General features: G+C 45.3%; 1 protein-coding gene across 1 annotated transcript in view; it reads right to left on the reverse strand.

The window, feature by feature from the left end:
* IGF2R (insulin like growth factor 2 receptor) overlaps positions 1-17113 on the reverse strand; it is a 242584-nt gene that overhangs the window by 6692 nt on the left and 218779 nt on the right. Inside the window, exons 43-46 of the mRNA XM_068232027.1 lie at positions 16367-16548; positions 10384-10570; positions 5721-5885; positions 3154-3223 (exon numbers count right to left, since the gene is read on the reverse strand). Coding sequence (XP_068088128.1) covers positions 3154-3223; positions 5721-5885; positions 10384-10570; positions 16367-16548 — 604 coding nt within the window. The remainder of the gene's footprint in view (positions 1-3153; positions 3224-5720; positions 5886-10383; positions 10571-16366; positions 16549-17113) is intronic.

Genomic DNA, 17113 nt, shown 5'->3' on the forward strand with positions numbered 1-17113 from the left:
GTAACATAAAAGCTTGAAGCCAATGTTACTGTACCACGTAGGATCTTTTTATCAAGGCAATATATGCTATAGGCAATTATCTATAGAAACAAAAAAGAAAAAACAACAAAAACAAGAACACAAAATAATGTCACAGTGCACATATGTGATGTGGCACATAGGCATGTTGATTCTTTGGCACATCGCTGGTTTCCCTTTGCCCATCTTATGACGGTGCTTTATTACTATACATTGGCACCTTTCTGGGGTAGTGTGGACATTTCAGCATTAATGTGTAATGACATTTTTTGTTCTTTTTTTTGTTTTTACTTTTTTGTTTCTATAGATAATTGCCTAGAGCAAGTATTGCATGGGATGTACCAGGCTTTGTACACAGCCGTTTCCCTTCTTGCACCTAGAAAGCTTCCATCTGGTTTTAAAAAGGCAAATGTATACTTAACATAACATTTTTAAGAAGGGAGCAATTAGATTATTTCCCTTAGTCCATAAGAAAATACTAGTGGTTTTGGACCACCATGACTTAAGTAGGTAATTGGTATAGACAGTCTTAAGGGGCCCATACACCTAACGATTTTTCTTTTGATATACAGCAGATTCGATCACTGATCAAATCTGCTGTGAAATCAATGCGCAAACGCTGACAGAACGATCGATTTCCATCCAAAATCAATTGTTACCGTCGATTCCCATCAAGCCATCCGTGCAGAAGATTTTTCTCGATCGCCGGCGGTTCGGGAGTGCATCGATATCGGCGTTCAAATGCCTGATGACCGAAGCAATACAGCGGCAATACATTACTTGATCCTGCCGGCGCGTATCCCCACTGTCACCGCTGCTCTGTCTCCTTGCTGGGCTCAGAGTCCAGCAGGCTTCACTTCTTCCTGTCCCGGCAGGAAGTTTAAACAGTAGAGCACCCTCTACTGTTTAAACTTCCCCGGACAGAAAGAAGTGAAGCCTGCTGGACTCTGAGCCCAGCGCGGAGACGGAGCAGCAGTGACAGTGGGGATACGCGCCGGCAGGATCAAGTAATGTATTGCCGCTGTATTGCTTCGGTCATCAGGCATTTGAACGCCGATATCGACGCACTCCCGACCCGCCGGCGATCGAGAACATGCGCCGGCGTAGCAGGTAACGTAGGCGGGGGGGGGGGGGGCGGCGGCAGCACCAAAACAGGTTGTGGTTTTATGCTGAAATCGATTCACAATCTGCTTGCAGTAAAGGCAGCCATACGATCCCTCTCTGACCAGATTCGATCAGAGAGGGATCTATCTGTTGGTCGAATCTGATGGCAAATCGACCAGTGTATGGCCACCTTAATGCTAACTTTTATAGCTGCCCTGAATCTTGCATAACACACAATGCACATTCTTAATTCCAAATAGAGTTGCTGAAGAAATTCAGTGTTCTGTGTACTGTGTTTGTTTACCCAAATCAAAGTGTCTTATTAGTTCTTATCAGTAGCTGTGAACAGACTGCATGATCTCTGCTCAGGAAGCTCTCCCCATACAGTGAACACTGAGGCCTAACCCTTCAGTGCTCCCTGCAAATTGAAATCAATTTAAAACTTCAGTTTTTTTTTTTTTTTTAAGATTTCCATGCATTGTAATGAAGAATTTGTTTTCCTAAAGGTTATCATGCTTTAATTCTTTAGTGTAGAGAGGAAGTTCTGAGTTTAGTTCCACTTTAAAGGAACCCTTAAAAAAAAATAAAAAAAAATAAACAGTTTTACTTACCTGGGGCTTCTACTGGCCCCTTGCAGCCACCCTGTGCAGGTACTTAACGATCCTCTGATCCCCGCCAAGGCTCACTTTCGCCAACTGAGCCTGTCGCCAGCCATTGAGCCTGTGCGGCCCTGGCCGCCCGCATCCTTGTTTGTTAACATTTTCTTGTACTGCGCCTGCACAGGACGCTCCCAGCAATGGGAGCATGGGCAAGTACGCACGCAGGTGTAGTGGTCAGCAACAGGCTCAGTCTCCAACAGTGACACTGAGCCGTGACACGGGACCAGAGGATCTTTAAGTTCCGGCTCAGGCACAGGGCAACTGCAGGGGGACGGTAGAAGCCCCAGGTAAGTAAGGCCTCGTTCACATCATACGCGCTTCCGTGCGGATATGGAAGCGCGTAAGATGTGCTGAAATGCAGGAACGGCAGAAGGGCATAGACTGCCCCTTCTACCGTTCACATCTACTGCGCTGCGCAGCAGTACAACGCGCTGGGAAGCGCTTGCGTACTGCTGCCTGCATTTTTCCCAGAAGCGCAGAGCTGAGCTCATCACTGTCAATGGATGGGATAAGCAACGCAGCGGGCAGCGGCGCAGATGGCGTGCGATCGAATGTGCTGCGTTCGGATCGCACGCCCATCTGTGCTCCTCAGATGTGAACGAGGCCTAAAACTGCCTTTTTTATGACTTAGAGAGACACTGAAGCGAGACTAAATCTCGCTTCAGCTCTCATATATAGCAGGGGCACGTGTGCCCCTGCTAAAATGCCGCTATCCCGCGGCTAAACGAGGGTCCCTGACCCCCCAACCCACCCCCCGCAAAAGTTGGTCGCAAAGGTTGATCGTAGAATATGCTTCCTACAGGCAGGGCTAACGACTGCAGCCCTGCCTCTCAGCGCGTCTATCAGACGCGCATCGCCGCCTCTCCCCCGCCCCTCTCAGTGAAGGAAGACAGAGGGGCGGGGGAGAGGCGGAGATACGCGCTGACAGAGGCGCGTGGGGCAGGGCTGCGGCTGTTAGCCCTGCCCCAATGCGGAAGCGCTCCCCCGCATTATGGAGGGGATTTGGGGGGACAGGGACCCCCGTTAAGCCGCGGGATAGCGGCGTTTTAGCAGGGGCACACGTGCCCCTGCTATATATGAGGTCTGAAGCGAGATCTATTCTCGCTTCAGACTCTCTTTAAGTATCCGTTTAAAGTCATAATTACTGTAAAAGGTCAAATTCTACAGTTTGCTTTTATTATACTAGTAATTGGTATAACCTATTGGTATAACCTATGTAAGCATATTCAAAAAGGCAAAGTGCACAGTAAGTGCAAGTAAACAATCAAAATTTTCCATACTGAGCATTTTAAGAAAAGTGAAAGTTAACGGTTTCAGTTTTGCTCTACCCTTTTTTTGGCCAATTCCATGAAGCAGGGCAGAATTTTCTTACCTTTGTGTATTTGTAGGACACGGCGGAGCTTCTTCTACAACAGTTTGTTAATTTGTACATCACTGTTTCCCTAAAAAAAAAAATTAAATGAATATATTTAAAAACTCCTACATTTTAAGATTCTTTTTTAAAATAGATCTTTAAAGCAGACCTAAAAGCAAAATAGGAAGTCTTTGTTTAGAACTTTGTCACAGGGTATTACAAAAGCATAATTGCATAACAATAAAAAAAACCACAAACTTTTCCATATACTTTAATAAATAATTAATGGTTCTGTGAAACCTCAGGCTAGGCAGCAGCTCTGCATTCTGGGATTTCAATTAGAGAATTCTTCAAGCAGAGCAAAGTTGTGCATTTGGAAAAGATTTTCACCCACTGGCACCTATTCCTAAAAAATGTGGATATCCATTCCAGAGGGATTGAGGCCATGTTTTTTCTTCTTAATAGTGCTGTCATTTTCTGCAGCATTTTATAGAGTTCAGTATACCGATGTAGGTTACGGTCTTCTCAGAGGGGCCTCACAATCTAAAATTCATATCCATAAGCTAGAGTCAATTGTGGGGAAAAATCAGTTAAAGTATTCAGTATGTTTTTTGATTGCTCCTTTTTTCTGAAATACCACATGCTTAACTAAAAGTGTTTAATATGAAATAATATACAATATTGTATACCTAAAGGAAATCTAATTTTAAAAATATATTATATTTGGTGATAACATCAATTTTATTTTATTTTTCTACTTTTTTTCTTCCATAACATGCTAATTTCTGACTAATATAAATTGTGTGCCACTCCCAGCATCACCTTTGCACAGACATTTTCCGGGCAACAATCTGTCATTGGAGCATGTCAAGAGAGCACATACCCAAACACACAACCCTGCTGCCACCACGTTTCAACAGAAAAACAAAAGATCCACAGAAAACAAAGCTTTAAAGTAAACCTGAAGGGAAAAATGTGCCCACTTCCGATGCTTACCTCGGGAGAGGGGGTCCTCCAAAGGCTTACCCAGTCACCCTCCTCCTCGCTGGTGTAGCGCTGAGACCCCCCACAAGCCCATCGATAAAAGGTTGGTTGATTGTGCACCTGCACAGTAGCACGAAGTCGAGCCAGAGCAGCAACTCTGTGCTACTGCGCAGGTGCAAGCTGTCTGCGGATAAGCTCTGTGGAACTCTGTGGGGTCCCAGCGCTGAAACAGAGGGATGGAGAGTTAAGTATACAAATTTGTTACCTAAGGACCTCCCAGGATTACTTTAACCACTAGCCGACCGCGTTACGCCGATGGATGTAAGGTCCTTGGGGCGTGGTTTGCAGGAGATTGCGCGCACATCCCTACTTGGATGGCAGAGCACCGCCTTCAGTCTCCTATTGGCGATCGGCGCTAGGAGACTGTTAGACGGCAAAACTGCTGTCTAATTACCCCGTACAGTGTTGCGATCTAAGGCAGCGTTGTACTGGGGACAGCTGTGTAACACGGCTGTCCCCTCCAGAGGCTGAGGGGATATCAGCTCTCATAGGCTGAAGCCTATGACAGATGATCAGGGGGATTGGCTGGCGAGGGGAGGGAGGGCAGTCTGGGGAGAAAAATGTGAAAAAAAAAAAGACAAATTGATTTAAAAAAATAATAAGATAAATATTTATTTAAAAAAATAAACACTGGGGGAACGATCAGAACCCACAAGCAGAGAGCTCTGTTGGTGGGGAGGATCACTTGTGTGCCAAGTTATGCGGCCCTGCAGTGAGGCCTTAAAGCTGCAGTGGCCCAATTTGATAAAAATGGCCTGGTCTTTAAGGGGGTTTAACACTGCGGTCCTCAAGTGGTTAAAGTGAAAGGTTGCCAAGTTAATCTTCAAATGATCTGGATCACTTTTTGGAATATTTGTTTTTTATTTTAGGAAAATGAAGGTGGCACAACTTCCCAGTCCTCCCTACAGTGTTTGTTGCTAGTCAGACCTAACTCAAACAGATCACCTGGTGCCCTGCTTGTATGAAGATAGTATGTTCTGCCTGTTTGTATGGGTTATCTGCTTTCCTCTCAATCAAAAACATACTGGTTGGTTAAGCAAATTTTCACAAACCTGACCTTAGAAAGTGGTAAAGACATCATAGTTTAGCAATGTACATTCCCTGGCTGCCCTGCTGAACCTCTCTGCCTCTAATACTTTTAGCTATACACACTGAGCAAGTATGCAGACAAGTTGTTTGACTTAACTTTGACTGGATTTGCCACATGCTTGTTTCAAGTGGGTAATTCAGACATTAATGATGCATGAAAAAACAGCAAGACTGCCAGGCAATTTGCAAGGAACTAAATATAGCAACGTTGTGGAAACCCAATCTGTATACTCAGTCCAAGTAACGGATATATGACATACTACTGCCAGGATATCGGCATAACACCAAATATCTGTTAGTCACAAGACTGACTGCATTTTTTCATAAAAATCATCACCTTTCACCTTAGATCATTGTCATCTTCACAATAAAGTGAAGATACCAGATTAAATCAAAAGGTATTACATTAAAATCGAATATGGAATTCAGTTGTCCATAATGATTGAACTTACCTTCTTTCTTTCTTGTACAACAGCAACACAACCAGACAGAGCACAAGAATGACTAGCAGGATACTCAAGATGGCACCCACAGCTTGGCTTCTGCCAGACAGCCCCTGGTACTGGTTCTGATTATCATCATCTGGGTTACCTGCATCTTTTCCAGAAGCCTCTGGTCTGTCAAGAAGTTAAACAAAAACACACTAAGTACAGGATATCCACGAAGTTAACATTGTAATATAAATATATCTAAAAAAAATTGTCTGTGGAAACAACATCTAAATGCTTGACAGGAAAACGTGATGAAGGTTTGTTCAAACAAAAGAAGAGAAGACTGACAGACATGAAGACTGAGAAAGGTGAATCAAATTCAGGATTTGTCAGAGTGATTGGCAACCAGAATCACTTCTACAGACAGTGGAGATTGAGAACGTAATAAAACCAAGCTCACGGCTTCTACTGCAGATGTGAAGTTGTTTATAAAGTGTTACTTCCGTCATATAAAAGGGCCCATACAGCTTTCAGCGAGTACACTATGAAACAGGAAATGTCATGGTTTTCATTAGATTTTGCAATTAATCTCTGAAAACTGCTCTACACTAACCATGACCTACTGAGCATTTCAGACACTCATTACTCCTTCCATAATTGTTGAATTAGGTCATCAGCAGAAAGCATGGCCTGAACTGTATGTGAATATAAACTGGGTCCTATTAGACTAGCCCACTAAAAGTACTTAAATCATGATACACGTTTTTAGTAAAAAAAATCATAGTATGATAGAGGGGTGGTATGTGAATACACATCCCTTCATATGAGTAGTGTGCACCCTAAAATCGTGCACCCCATGTGATGACGGATTAGTCCGTTGCACAGGGCTAGACATATACCTGTGCAGCAATTCAACCTGTGTGTTACCCTCTTTAATACTGTGCTAACCATATGAGATAGGCGGGGGGAAGCTACACCCCACATTTCTATTCATACAGACATTGTTGTGTGTGTGGAGGGGTTAAGCAAATAACCAACCTACTGTCTCGAGATTTTAGGGTGCACACTATTCCTATGAAGGGCTGTGTATTCATATACCACCCATCTATCATACTATGATTTTTTACTAATAAAGTGTATCGTGACTTTTTAATTACTTTTAGTGGGCTAGTCCATAGGACCCAGTTTGCATTCTATATTACCTCTGTACGTTTTTCGGGCAGTTTGTAGTACTGTATGCGAATGTGGCTGAGCTTACTTTGACATCCCACTGATCCAAGCTAGAACATCCACATAGGTGGGTCAGTAGACTGGCAGACAGAGTATTTCCACATAACATACGTGAAGGAGAGGAGTAGGCATCCTGCACCTCACTAGACACTCCTACAGATGCGGAGTACACTAGTTGTGAAAAGCTGGCCACACAATACATGATGAAAGCAGCAGGCACGCATGCACAGAGCGACAGGTAATCCAGCTACGTACTTCCTGTCCAGCAGGGAGTGGGTCACTGAGTGGGGGGCGTTACTCTGTCAACGCACTAAGGTGCAGGGTAAAATGCAAGAGTACATGGTGCGGTGTGATCATCCTGCCCCAGGGCTCTTCTGCCGCAGGACGATAGCATCACACAACTATGATCGTAGCCTTAGGGTTTCAGGACAGAGTTCGTTCCAACCTTGCACAGAAGAGAGGGCTGAAAATGGAATGGATGAATCTCTATTGCACATGGCTAGAGCGAGATAGGTAAATTGGGCACTGCACCTCCGATTTGGGCACTCCCATAAGACGTAATGTGAATGTGGCTATAGCAGTACTCACTGAGTAATTTGGGGGCTGGCAATAGCCGAAGCACAAATAACGAGTAAAAATGGTGTAATTTGGGTGCCAGCAATGGCTGGAGGTCTAATTACATGAGGAAAAAAAATTAGGTAAATCAGTAGGGGAAATTTTTTTTTTATTATTTCTTAAAAAGGAATTAACTAGAGCAGGGTGAGCCACCTTTCAGCTTCAACCTGCGCCGCTTTTCCATGTAGGGTAGGGAGCAGTAGGCAGAGTTGGATAGTGATGAAAATATATATAAATCCAGCCTTGCCTCCACCACTATTAAAGGGATACTTAAGCCTCTTTTACAAAAATCCTTTTTACTCACCTGGAGCTTCTACCAGCCCCCTGCAGCCATCCCACGCCCTTGCAGTGACTCACGGATCCTCCTGTCCCCCGCCGCCAGCTAGTTTTGTTTTCGCTGACATGCTTAAACCGCCTGCGCAGGCCTGGCCATGTGTCTCCTTTGCGTTCCTGTCCGCAATGGCATCCTATGCAGGGCGCCATTGCGGACGATGCCATTGCGGACGGGAACGCTAAGAAGGGGACGCGTAGCCAGGCCTGTCGGCGAAATGTAACTAGCTGGCGGTGGGGGACCGAAGGATCCGTGAGTGACTGCGAGGGCACGGGACGGCTGCAGGAGGCTGGTAGAAGCACTAGGTAAGTAAAAATGATTTTTAATAGAGGCTTAAGTATCCCTTTAAAGAGAATCTGTACTCTAATATTCTTACACTAAAAAGCATACCATTCTATTCCTTATTTTCTCCTGTGCCCCTCTGTGCTGTTTCTGCCACTCTCTGCTGCAATCCTGGCTTGTAATTAACAGTTTTAGGCAGTGTTTACAAACAAACTAACCAGCTTGTGATAGGCTCACATAAACAGAGTGTGTGAGTCATACAGAGTGTGCAGTGGGCCTGGAGAGGGTGTGTATCGCTTCTATCCAATCACAAGCAGCCCTGCACATTCCACACATTCAAGCCTTAGCCCGACAGACACGACCGAGGAAAGGAGATAAGATTTATTACAGAGACAGTGCAATTAGGAAAGGCTGCAGTAAGCCAGAGCACATTAGAAGAGGCATAGGAACTTATAGGATAGAAGAACTAAGGCCTGGTGCACACCAAAAACCACTAGCAGATCCGCAAAATGCTAGCAGATTTTGAAACGCTTTTTCTTATTTTTCTGTAGCGTTTCAGCTAGCATTTTGCGGTTTTGTGAAGCGTTTTTGGTGTAGTAGATTTCATGTATTGTTACAGTAAAGCTGTTACTGAACAGCTACTGTAACAAAAAACGCCTGGCAAACCTCTCTGAAGTGCCGTTTTTCAGAGCGGTTTGCGTTTATCCTATACTTAACATTGAGGCAGAAACGCATCCGGAATAAAAAATCTGCAGCAGCCCGGGAGTATGCGTTTCTGCAAAACGCCTCCCGCTCTGGTGTGCATCAGCCCATTGAAATACATTACCCTAGCGGATCCGCACCCGCAAGCGGATCGCAAACCGCAGCCAAACCGCTCTGGTGTGCACTAGGCCTAAGGCTGAAAAATTTGTTACAGAGTCTCTTTAAGGCGGCAGAAAAATGTCTGGATATATTCTCTGCATGCATATTTTAAACTGATACTTTGTGAATTGCTGTAATAAACCCAGTGGTAAGGTTTGATACTATAGGCTCTTTTCACAAAACTTCTCATAATTGTCTTATTTATCACCTAATTAATAAAAATCCAGCACATTTACAAGCAAAATAATCGCTCAAAGTAAGTTGTTCCTGATTAACTTCATTTCAGTATTACTTTTCTTACCTTAATAATAGTACATTTTTGCTCTTTGGAAGCTTAAAAATGTAACATAGATAGGGTGAAGACAGAGGAAAACCGGTGAAAAAGCATTGTGAGTCATGCCCTATGTCATCTAACCAACTCAAAAGTCCTTTCCACTGTCACCAACAGGGTGCACCTGAGCCTCATGGGTCCCTCAAAGTGGTATGAAAGTCTAAAACATAATTTCTAGCCCATTTCTCATACCCCACTGCTGTCTTACCACTGCTTATAGACTTCAATGTATGAGGCTTCCATAGGGTGAGAGCAGCTTGGCCATCATGGGAGAAAGTTTGGGCAGAGCAGTAGTAGTGAGGCTGGACTTCTGTACTGAAAGGTTAGGTCAATCCAGGGACTCACTGGGGATCAGTAAAGTCATTGCAGAAAGCAGCTGCTAAGGTAGTATGGCTGCATTACAGGTCTATGGCTTCACTACAAGGCCACATTAAGCACTAGTCTTCTGCTTCAATTATCGCAAATACTTTGTTTTGTTTTAAGAAAGCAAACTTGTTTTCCATAGCATTTTAGTAAGAAGGCATTTTGGTCCATTGTAGCCCTTTACCCACACCTAGGAGTTCTGGTTCACCATGCTTGCTGGGTACTCTAACTCTGGGTGCTTCAAGTGCTACCCCACAGAGCCACATTAATCCATGCCATGCACTGATGAGCATCAAAAAGTCTCTAAACAGTCTGTATGCATGTTGGATTAGTGTGGCTCTGTAATATTAACTAGCTGACACATCATTGCATTCCAGATCTGGAGGTGTATTTAGCTCACAGGGACAACAATGGATAATTTGCATATATTCAGCAGTGATGCACTGGGAGACAGCTCGGAGCTCACTCCAACCTGAATTATCTAAAATACTTTTTAAGAAAGCAAACTTTTGTTCTTCAACGTAAAGGCGCATTTAAAAAGTAAATTGAAATTGGCACAATTTAGTTTCAGTAGACATTCTAATGCATTGTGAAAGTCATTTTATTTAAAGTAAAAAAGACAGGTAATCACTACCTAACAAAATCTGCAAGAAGTAGTAATGTGAACTTACACCAATGGACAAACAGCAGCCGTGTTCCAGGAGAACAAATACTGACAATCTGCTGTTTCGTGCATAAATTGGGGGCTCCCTTCCCCGCTTGTCTGGCTGCAGAAGAAAAATATGGTGGAGGTGGCATTTTTGGTTTTATCTTTACCACATACAGAATTGGAAGAGAAAACCACTTCCAGGTCATCATCTGCAGAAGACAAAAAAGCACAGATACTGATCAGCAAATCCCACCGCCTTACATTCATTCTGGGCAAGAAGCAAACAAACAATTTCTCTAATAACAAAAAAGCATCTATGTGAGATGTCAGGATTACCACATCACCTTAACATATTCATTATGGCTTTCACCCCAAGAATTAAAAAAATTGCTTCAATTTCTACATCCGGTTTTAGATCAGGCATTCAACAAAGTCATGTGTTGTAAGCTGTAATTTTCTTCAGAGCAGAAAATGTATTATGGTAAGAGGACAAACTCCATCTAGGTAAGAGCATAGTAGTGCTTGGGGACATAACAGGATCAGTAAGGCATAGTTATGAAGCAACTGCTTAGAGGAGTGTCTCGCACTCGCTAATGGTAAAGCAACATGATGCAAGGAGGGAGTGCACCATTAAATCAGGAAGATGATGCCTCCAACCATACGAAGATTGAATAGAAACTGCACATCCTTATAGACTATTAGTTTCCAAAATCAAACAAGCAAGAAGACCACGCTGAGTCCCTTTATTAAGGCAGAAATGCTCAAATGGCAAAACCTGTCTGCCGTTCAGTGGCACAAGACTCAGGGTTATTTGGCGTTTTTACAGCCGCTTGGTTAATGTATCTCAATGGGGTGGTTCACACCAGAGCGGGAGGCGTTTTGCTGAAACGCATATTCCCGGGATGAAGCATTTTTTGGATTGCGGAGGCGTTTCTACCTCCAATGTAAAGTATAGGAAAAACGCAAACCGCTCTTAAAAACCGAAGTTCAGAGCGGTTTTGCAGGCGCTTTTGTTACAGAAACTGTTCAGTAACAGCTTTACTGTAATAATATATGAAATATGGTACACTGAAATCCGCAACAGCAATCCGCAGAACGCCTCATAAAAATAAAAATAAAAAAAGCGGTTCAAAATCTGCTAGCATTTTGCGGATCTGCTAGCGGGTTTTGGTGTGCCCCAGGCCTAACAGATAACATGATCCAGGTAGGAAAATGTCTAACTATGCCCATTCTTTATATTATTCACTTAAGGGTGTACTCACTTTTGTTGACAGTAGTTTAGACATTAATGGCTGTGTGTTGAGATGGGACAGCAAATTTACACTGTTAGGTCCTGTTCCCACTGCACACGTTGCCGTCCGGATTTCGCAAACGCGTGCAGCAGGCAGACACGCACGACGTCAGTAAGCGCATAGACTGCACCGTCTGATGTTCACACTGCATGCGTTCTGGACAAGTGCGGTCCGCGAACACATGCTGCGCACATTTTTTTTAACAAACGTGCGGCTGACAGCCACGCAACGCATACAAACGCAGATGGCGTGCATTGGTATGCATTGCATTCCGATTGCACGGCCATCCGCATTTGATGATGTGAACATGGCCTTCTACAAGCTATGCACTGACTACTTAATATTGTACCCAGGGCCGGCCCTACACTTTTTGCCGCCTGAGGCAAATTTCAAAAAAATTGCTGCCGCACCCCCCCCCCCCCCCGCGTGGGAAGGGGGGCCGCCGAGCTGGAGGGGTAGTGGGCAGGACGGGGGTATTGGGCCTAGCGGCGGGGAGGGGGGTCGGACCCCCCCCTCCCTCGCCTGGGTCCCCCGATCTGCGCTCCCCTCCAGCCTTATATAGTGAAGCAGCCAGCCGCTACTCGTACGATGCACGGGCGGGGAGGACTCACCTCTTCCCAGCGTGCGCTCCACTGACGTCACTTCCTGCAGCGTTGAAGGAAGTGACGTCAGTGGAGTGCACGCTGGAACGAGGAAGAGGCGAGTCCTCCCCGTCCGTGCCTCTTACGAGTAGCGGCTGGCTGCTTCACTATGTAAGGCTGGAGGGGAGCGCAGATCGCGGGACCCAGGCGAGGGAGGGGGGGTCCGACCCCCCTCCCCGCCGCTAGGCCCAATACCCCCGTCCTGCCCGCTACCCCTCCAGCTCGGCGGCCGGCTCACCGCACCCATAGACAGGCGGGTGCCGCCCCTAGAAAGATGCCGCCTGAGGCAAAAGTTTCACCCCGCCTCATGAGCGGGCCGGGCCTGATTGTACCTAAGTGTCATATCTTCAGTATAGTCCCATGAAAAGATAATAAAAGATTTCCAAAAATGTAAAAGGTGTACCAACTTTTGTGAGATACTGTACGTTTTCTCCAGGCACTTCTGTTTTCTATCACTTTCCAAAAATAATATCTGGCTTCCTTCAAACTTGGCCTTAAAAAGTGTACCTGAGACTTCATAAGTAAAAGATTTGTTCCTTACCAGGCTTCCTCCAGCCCCATGAGCATGGATGCGTCCCACGCCTTCCTCCCGAGTGCCTCCGTTCAGCCACAATCACTCCTGGTAATCTGGCACAATCGCACCCGTCAGCTCTTCTGCGCACGCGCGGAGAACAGCCGACTACCGCGATTGAGCCAGATTAGCAGGAGTGATTGCGGCTGAACGGAGGTAATTGGGAGGGCGGCATGGGACGCATCCATGCTCATGGGGCTGGAGGAAGTGCATAAAGTCAGAATCGCTTTTAAAATTGCATCAAAATAGGGATCGGAATCGCATGTAGTGTAAAAGAGCCCTCAGAGGGGCTCACAATCGAATCCAGGGGTAGGGAACCTATGGCTCGGGAGCCAGATGTGGCTCTTTTGATGGCTGCATCTGGCTCACAGACAAATCAGTAGGGGTTGATTCACTAAGCCACAATGCACAAGCAGCGCAGCTTAGTGTGGCAGCACAAGTAAAACTTTCAAAGTAGGCATGCTACTGCTGTAGCAAGTACTGCTAACTTACTCGCGCTCCCCCCAAAACGAACAGCTGCTCCAATTATCCCACCCTGAATCTTGTCAGGTCCAGTGACTTTGTAGGACGAGATCCCCATACTTTGATTGGCCCAATAGACTGCCTGTCACTTGACAAGCAGCCTATTGGGCCAAAGTGCGGGGATCTCGTCCTACAAAGTGAATCAAGCACCAAGTCAGTTAGCTAATTGTACAAACTGTTAGTCGGCATTTCTCCTGAAATCGCTGATGTTGCTGAAACCCAAGAGAAGCTGAAGACGTGTCTGACACTTCCCCTGCCTGGCGGATCAACTGTATACACAACACCATGGCAACAGGGACGTGAGCCGTCTGCTGCGCACGCGCACTGTCCCAGTTTGAAACATATTGTATGGCTCTCGCAGAAATATGTTTTAAAATGTGGCATTTATGGCTCTCTTAACCAAAAAGGTTCCTGACCCCTCATCTAATCCCTACTATAGTCATATGTCCATCATAGTCTTAAGACAATTTTTAGAGGTAAGCTAATTAACTTATCTGTATGGTTTTGGGATGTGGGAAGAAACCCACACAGACACAGGGAGAACATACAAACTCCTTGCAGGTAGTGTGCTGGCTGGTATTCAAACCGGTGAGCAAGCGCAAGGCGAGAGTGCTATCCACTACACCACTGTGCTGCCAGTGGCACGAATATGGTAGGGATCAGACTGTAATCTCCTCTGAGCGACAGTTAGGTTAGTGACATGACTAGGTACTCCGTAAAGCACCATGGAAAATGACAATGTTCTAAAAATGCATAATAATAATTGGAATCTGAGACAATATGTGCTATAAGATGGCATATCAAAACTGCTTTCTTATTTATTGACTATTACTGTTGACAGAAGTATAAGTAAAACACAGATTAACTTACTACCTTCCTCCACTTTGATTACTTGAGCAACTGAGATTCCAGCAAATAGATGTAAACTTTTTATCTTTTACATGGAACTAGCTAAAACATGGAAGAAGATTAATCATCCACCAGAGTGGGGATAAAGAAAGATAAAGAACAATAGCTTGCTGGATCAAGGAGGCCATCTGTGATGCATACAAGTTAGTAGTCAAGATTCCTTCATCTTTTAAGAACGCACTATCAAAGCTATGTCCACGTGCTGGACAGAAGCAAACACTATACCTTATCTGATCTGATCTCTTATGCTGGGCATACACAGGTCGACCTCTTATCAATCGAGCCGCTGATGGCTCGATTGATAATACCTGACAGGCCCGATCACCGCGCGTATCGATTCCCCGCTCGATCCCGCGGGCGGACAATAGCGGGGAATAGAGCGGCTGATCAGGAAGCGCCCGCAGGGACGAGCGGGAATCGATCCGGGCAGCCGCGGGGACGAGCGGTAGTCGATCCGGTGGCTAATCGAGATCGCTCAGTGTATGCCCAGCATTAAGGTGCGTACACACGCACTACTAAAGAGGACGGGTCCACCAGACCCTCCCGCTGGGCGGTCATTCTCCCAACAGTAGTGTGTGAGTACAGTCAGTCTGCAGATTGATAAGGCTGTTTCTGAACGATACGCTGAGCAGATCGATCAGAAACAGCCTTATCAGTCTGCAGATAGACTGTACACACGCACTACTGTTGGGAGAATGACCACCCAGCGGGAGGGTCTGGTGGACCCGTCCTCTTTAGTAGTGCGTGTGTACGCACTACACAAATACTGCAAATACTGCAATTATTACTGTCGGGAGAACGACTGCCCAGCGGGAGGGTCTGACGGACCAGTCGTTCTCTTTAGTAGTGCATTGTGTACGCACCTTTATCTTACACTAGTTTTTCTTATCTTTTTCCATTCACTTCTATGAGAAATCGAGCCAAAAAAGTGATCGGAAGGAATATCAGACATGTCGGAAATTACTTATCAAACCCATCTTTTGGGAGTAAAAACGCTTGAATGTCCCCAACCTTTGTCAGAAACTTCCAGCCATATTTGGATGACAACCAGGACCAAATAATTTGATTCAGCGTTTAATTCACATTATCTGAGATACCTAGATACCTGCTTCAGGTGTGCCATTATCAAATTTCAGTGGACTATGACTATGGAATCACTGAAGCAGAAGGTTTGGTCTTTAAAAGGAACCTTAAAAGAGGGATATGGATGTTTCCTTTTAAAGAGAACCCAAGGCGATTCCACGGGGGGCAGATGGGACACAGAGGCATGTTCTCTGCCTCATGACGTCTCTGTCCCCCCACACCGCCGCTCTCTGCCCCCACACCACCACGCTATGGCCCCCTGAGATTAGGGACAATATTTGTCACCATCTCTGAGGTAAACCTCAGGGATTCCCTGTTTAAAACGCCCGCCGGGGGCTTTCCTGCAGGGCTTCTCTGCCTGGCCGCAGCCCGTGCTGTTCCCCCGCCTCGCTGCACACTGTGAATGAGAAACAGTCTCTCATTCCAGCGCCGTGACCCAGAGGTCATGAAAGTGAAAGTGGGCCAGTGTGTCCTACAGGAGCTGCACTTTTTGCGGCTACTTGATCCACTCAGCCCCCTGGATCAGGTAGAGTACTTTTTTTTCTTTAATTTTATGAGCCCACCTCGAACTCTCTTTAAACAATACCAGTTTCTTATCAGTCCTGCTGATCTCTTTGGCTGCAGTAGTGGCTGAATCACACACCTAAAACAAGCATGCAGCTAATCCAGTCTGACTTCAGTCAGAGCTACTGATCTGCATGCTTGTTGAGGGGCTGTGGATGAAAGTATTAGAGACACAGGATCAGCAGGAGAGTCAGGCAACTGGTATTATTTTAAAAGGATAAATCCATATCCTTCTCAGTTTAGGTTTGGTTTCAAGCATATCCCACTGTCAGATGTGCGGGTATGAAGATTAAGGTGGTTATCTGCATTTTTTTTTTTTGCAACAGACTGGCTCACTGCAAGTACAGTTTACACGTTTCTGTGTGATTATTTATCCTTTCAAAAGCCACAATGCATATTTCTAAAAAGATTTAATAACCTCACCATCAACATAGTACTTGGCGTTCACAGAAGAACCAACCGCCCTGGTGAAATCTGCGTTTGTCTTCACTTGGCATACGCTAGCATCTTTACACTTTGGGTAAGCGGAGTTTTGCCTACCAGAAAGCTGAATTTCATACATGTATTGATCAGTCTGTCTTACGTCACCGCTGGCATTGTATGATCTGTGGAAAATAAAAAAAAATATAATTAAAGTACCAAAGAAACACAGCCAAAAATAGATTTTACCTGGCCAGCTTTTGTCAGGCACAGCAGTAAACCCGTCCTATTTAATAGTAAAGCCCTTAACCGTTCGATTGCCTGATGACTATTGCTTTTCCCTGAAAAAAAGACTGGGTCTTATATTAATTTTTGATCCAAAAATTACATTATGGCTTATTTTCAGGGCATATCTTCTTTCTCCATGAATAATAAGTGCCGATTGTGGACAGAACACAGCCTCTCACACACAGACCGGGCAGTCACACCAGTGTTGCTCCAGTCAAATGAATATGGGCTCTGGCACTAAGATCGGGTGGTCTTGCTAGCATCACTCCTGTCACAGGTGCATCACATGCGGTCAGGTCCCTTGGCCTTCCAGCTGCTCTCTGTTGCATTCCATTGTAGGGATTGGCTCTCCATAGTGATTGGAAGCAGCCTAATTATATTGAGCTTGGGCATGGAGTGACGCTGGCGTGACTACACAATCTGTGTGAGGGCCCAGCACTTGCCAACCCTATTGTTTTGGAT

This window comes from Hyperolius riggenbachi, chromosome 4 (assembly GCF_040937935.1).
Source record: "Hyperolius riggenbachi isolate aHypRig1 chromosome 4, aHypRig1.pri, whole genome shotgun sequence".
Classification (NCBI taxonomy): domain Eukaryota; kingdom Metazoa; phylum Chordata; class Amphibia; order Anura; family Hyperoliidae; genus Hyperolius; species Hyperolius riggenbachi.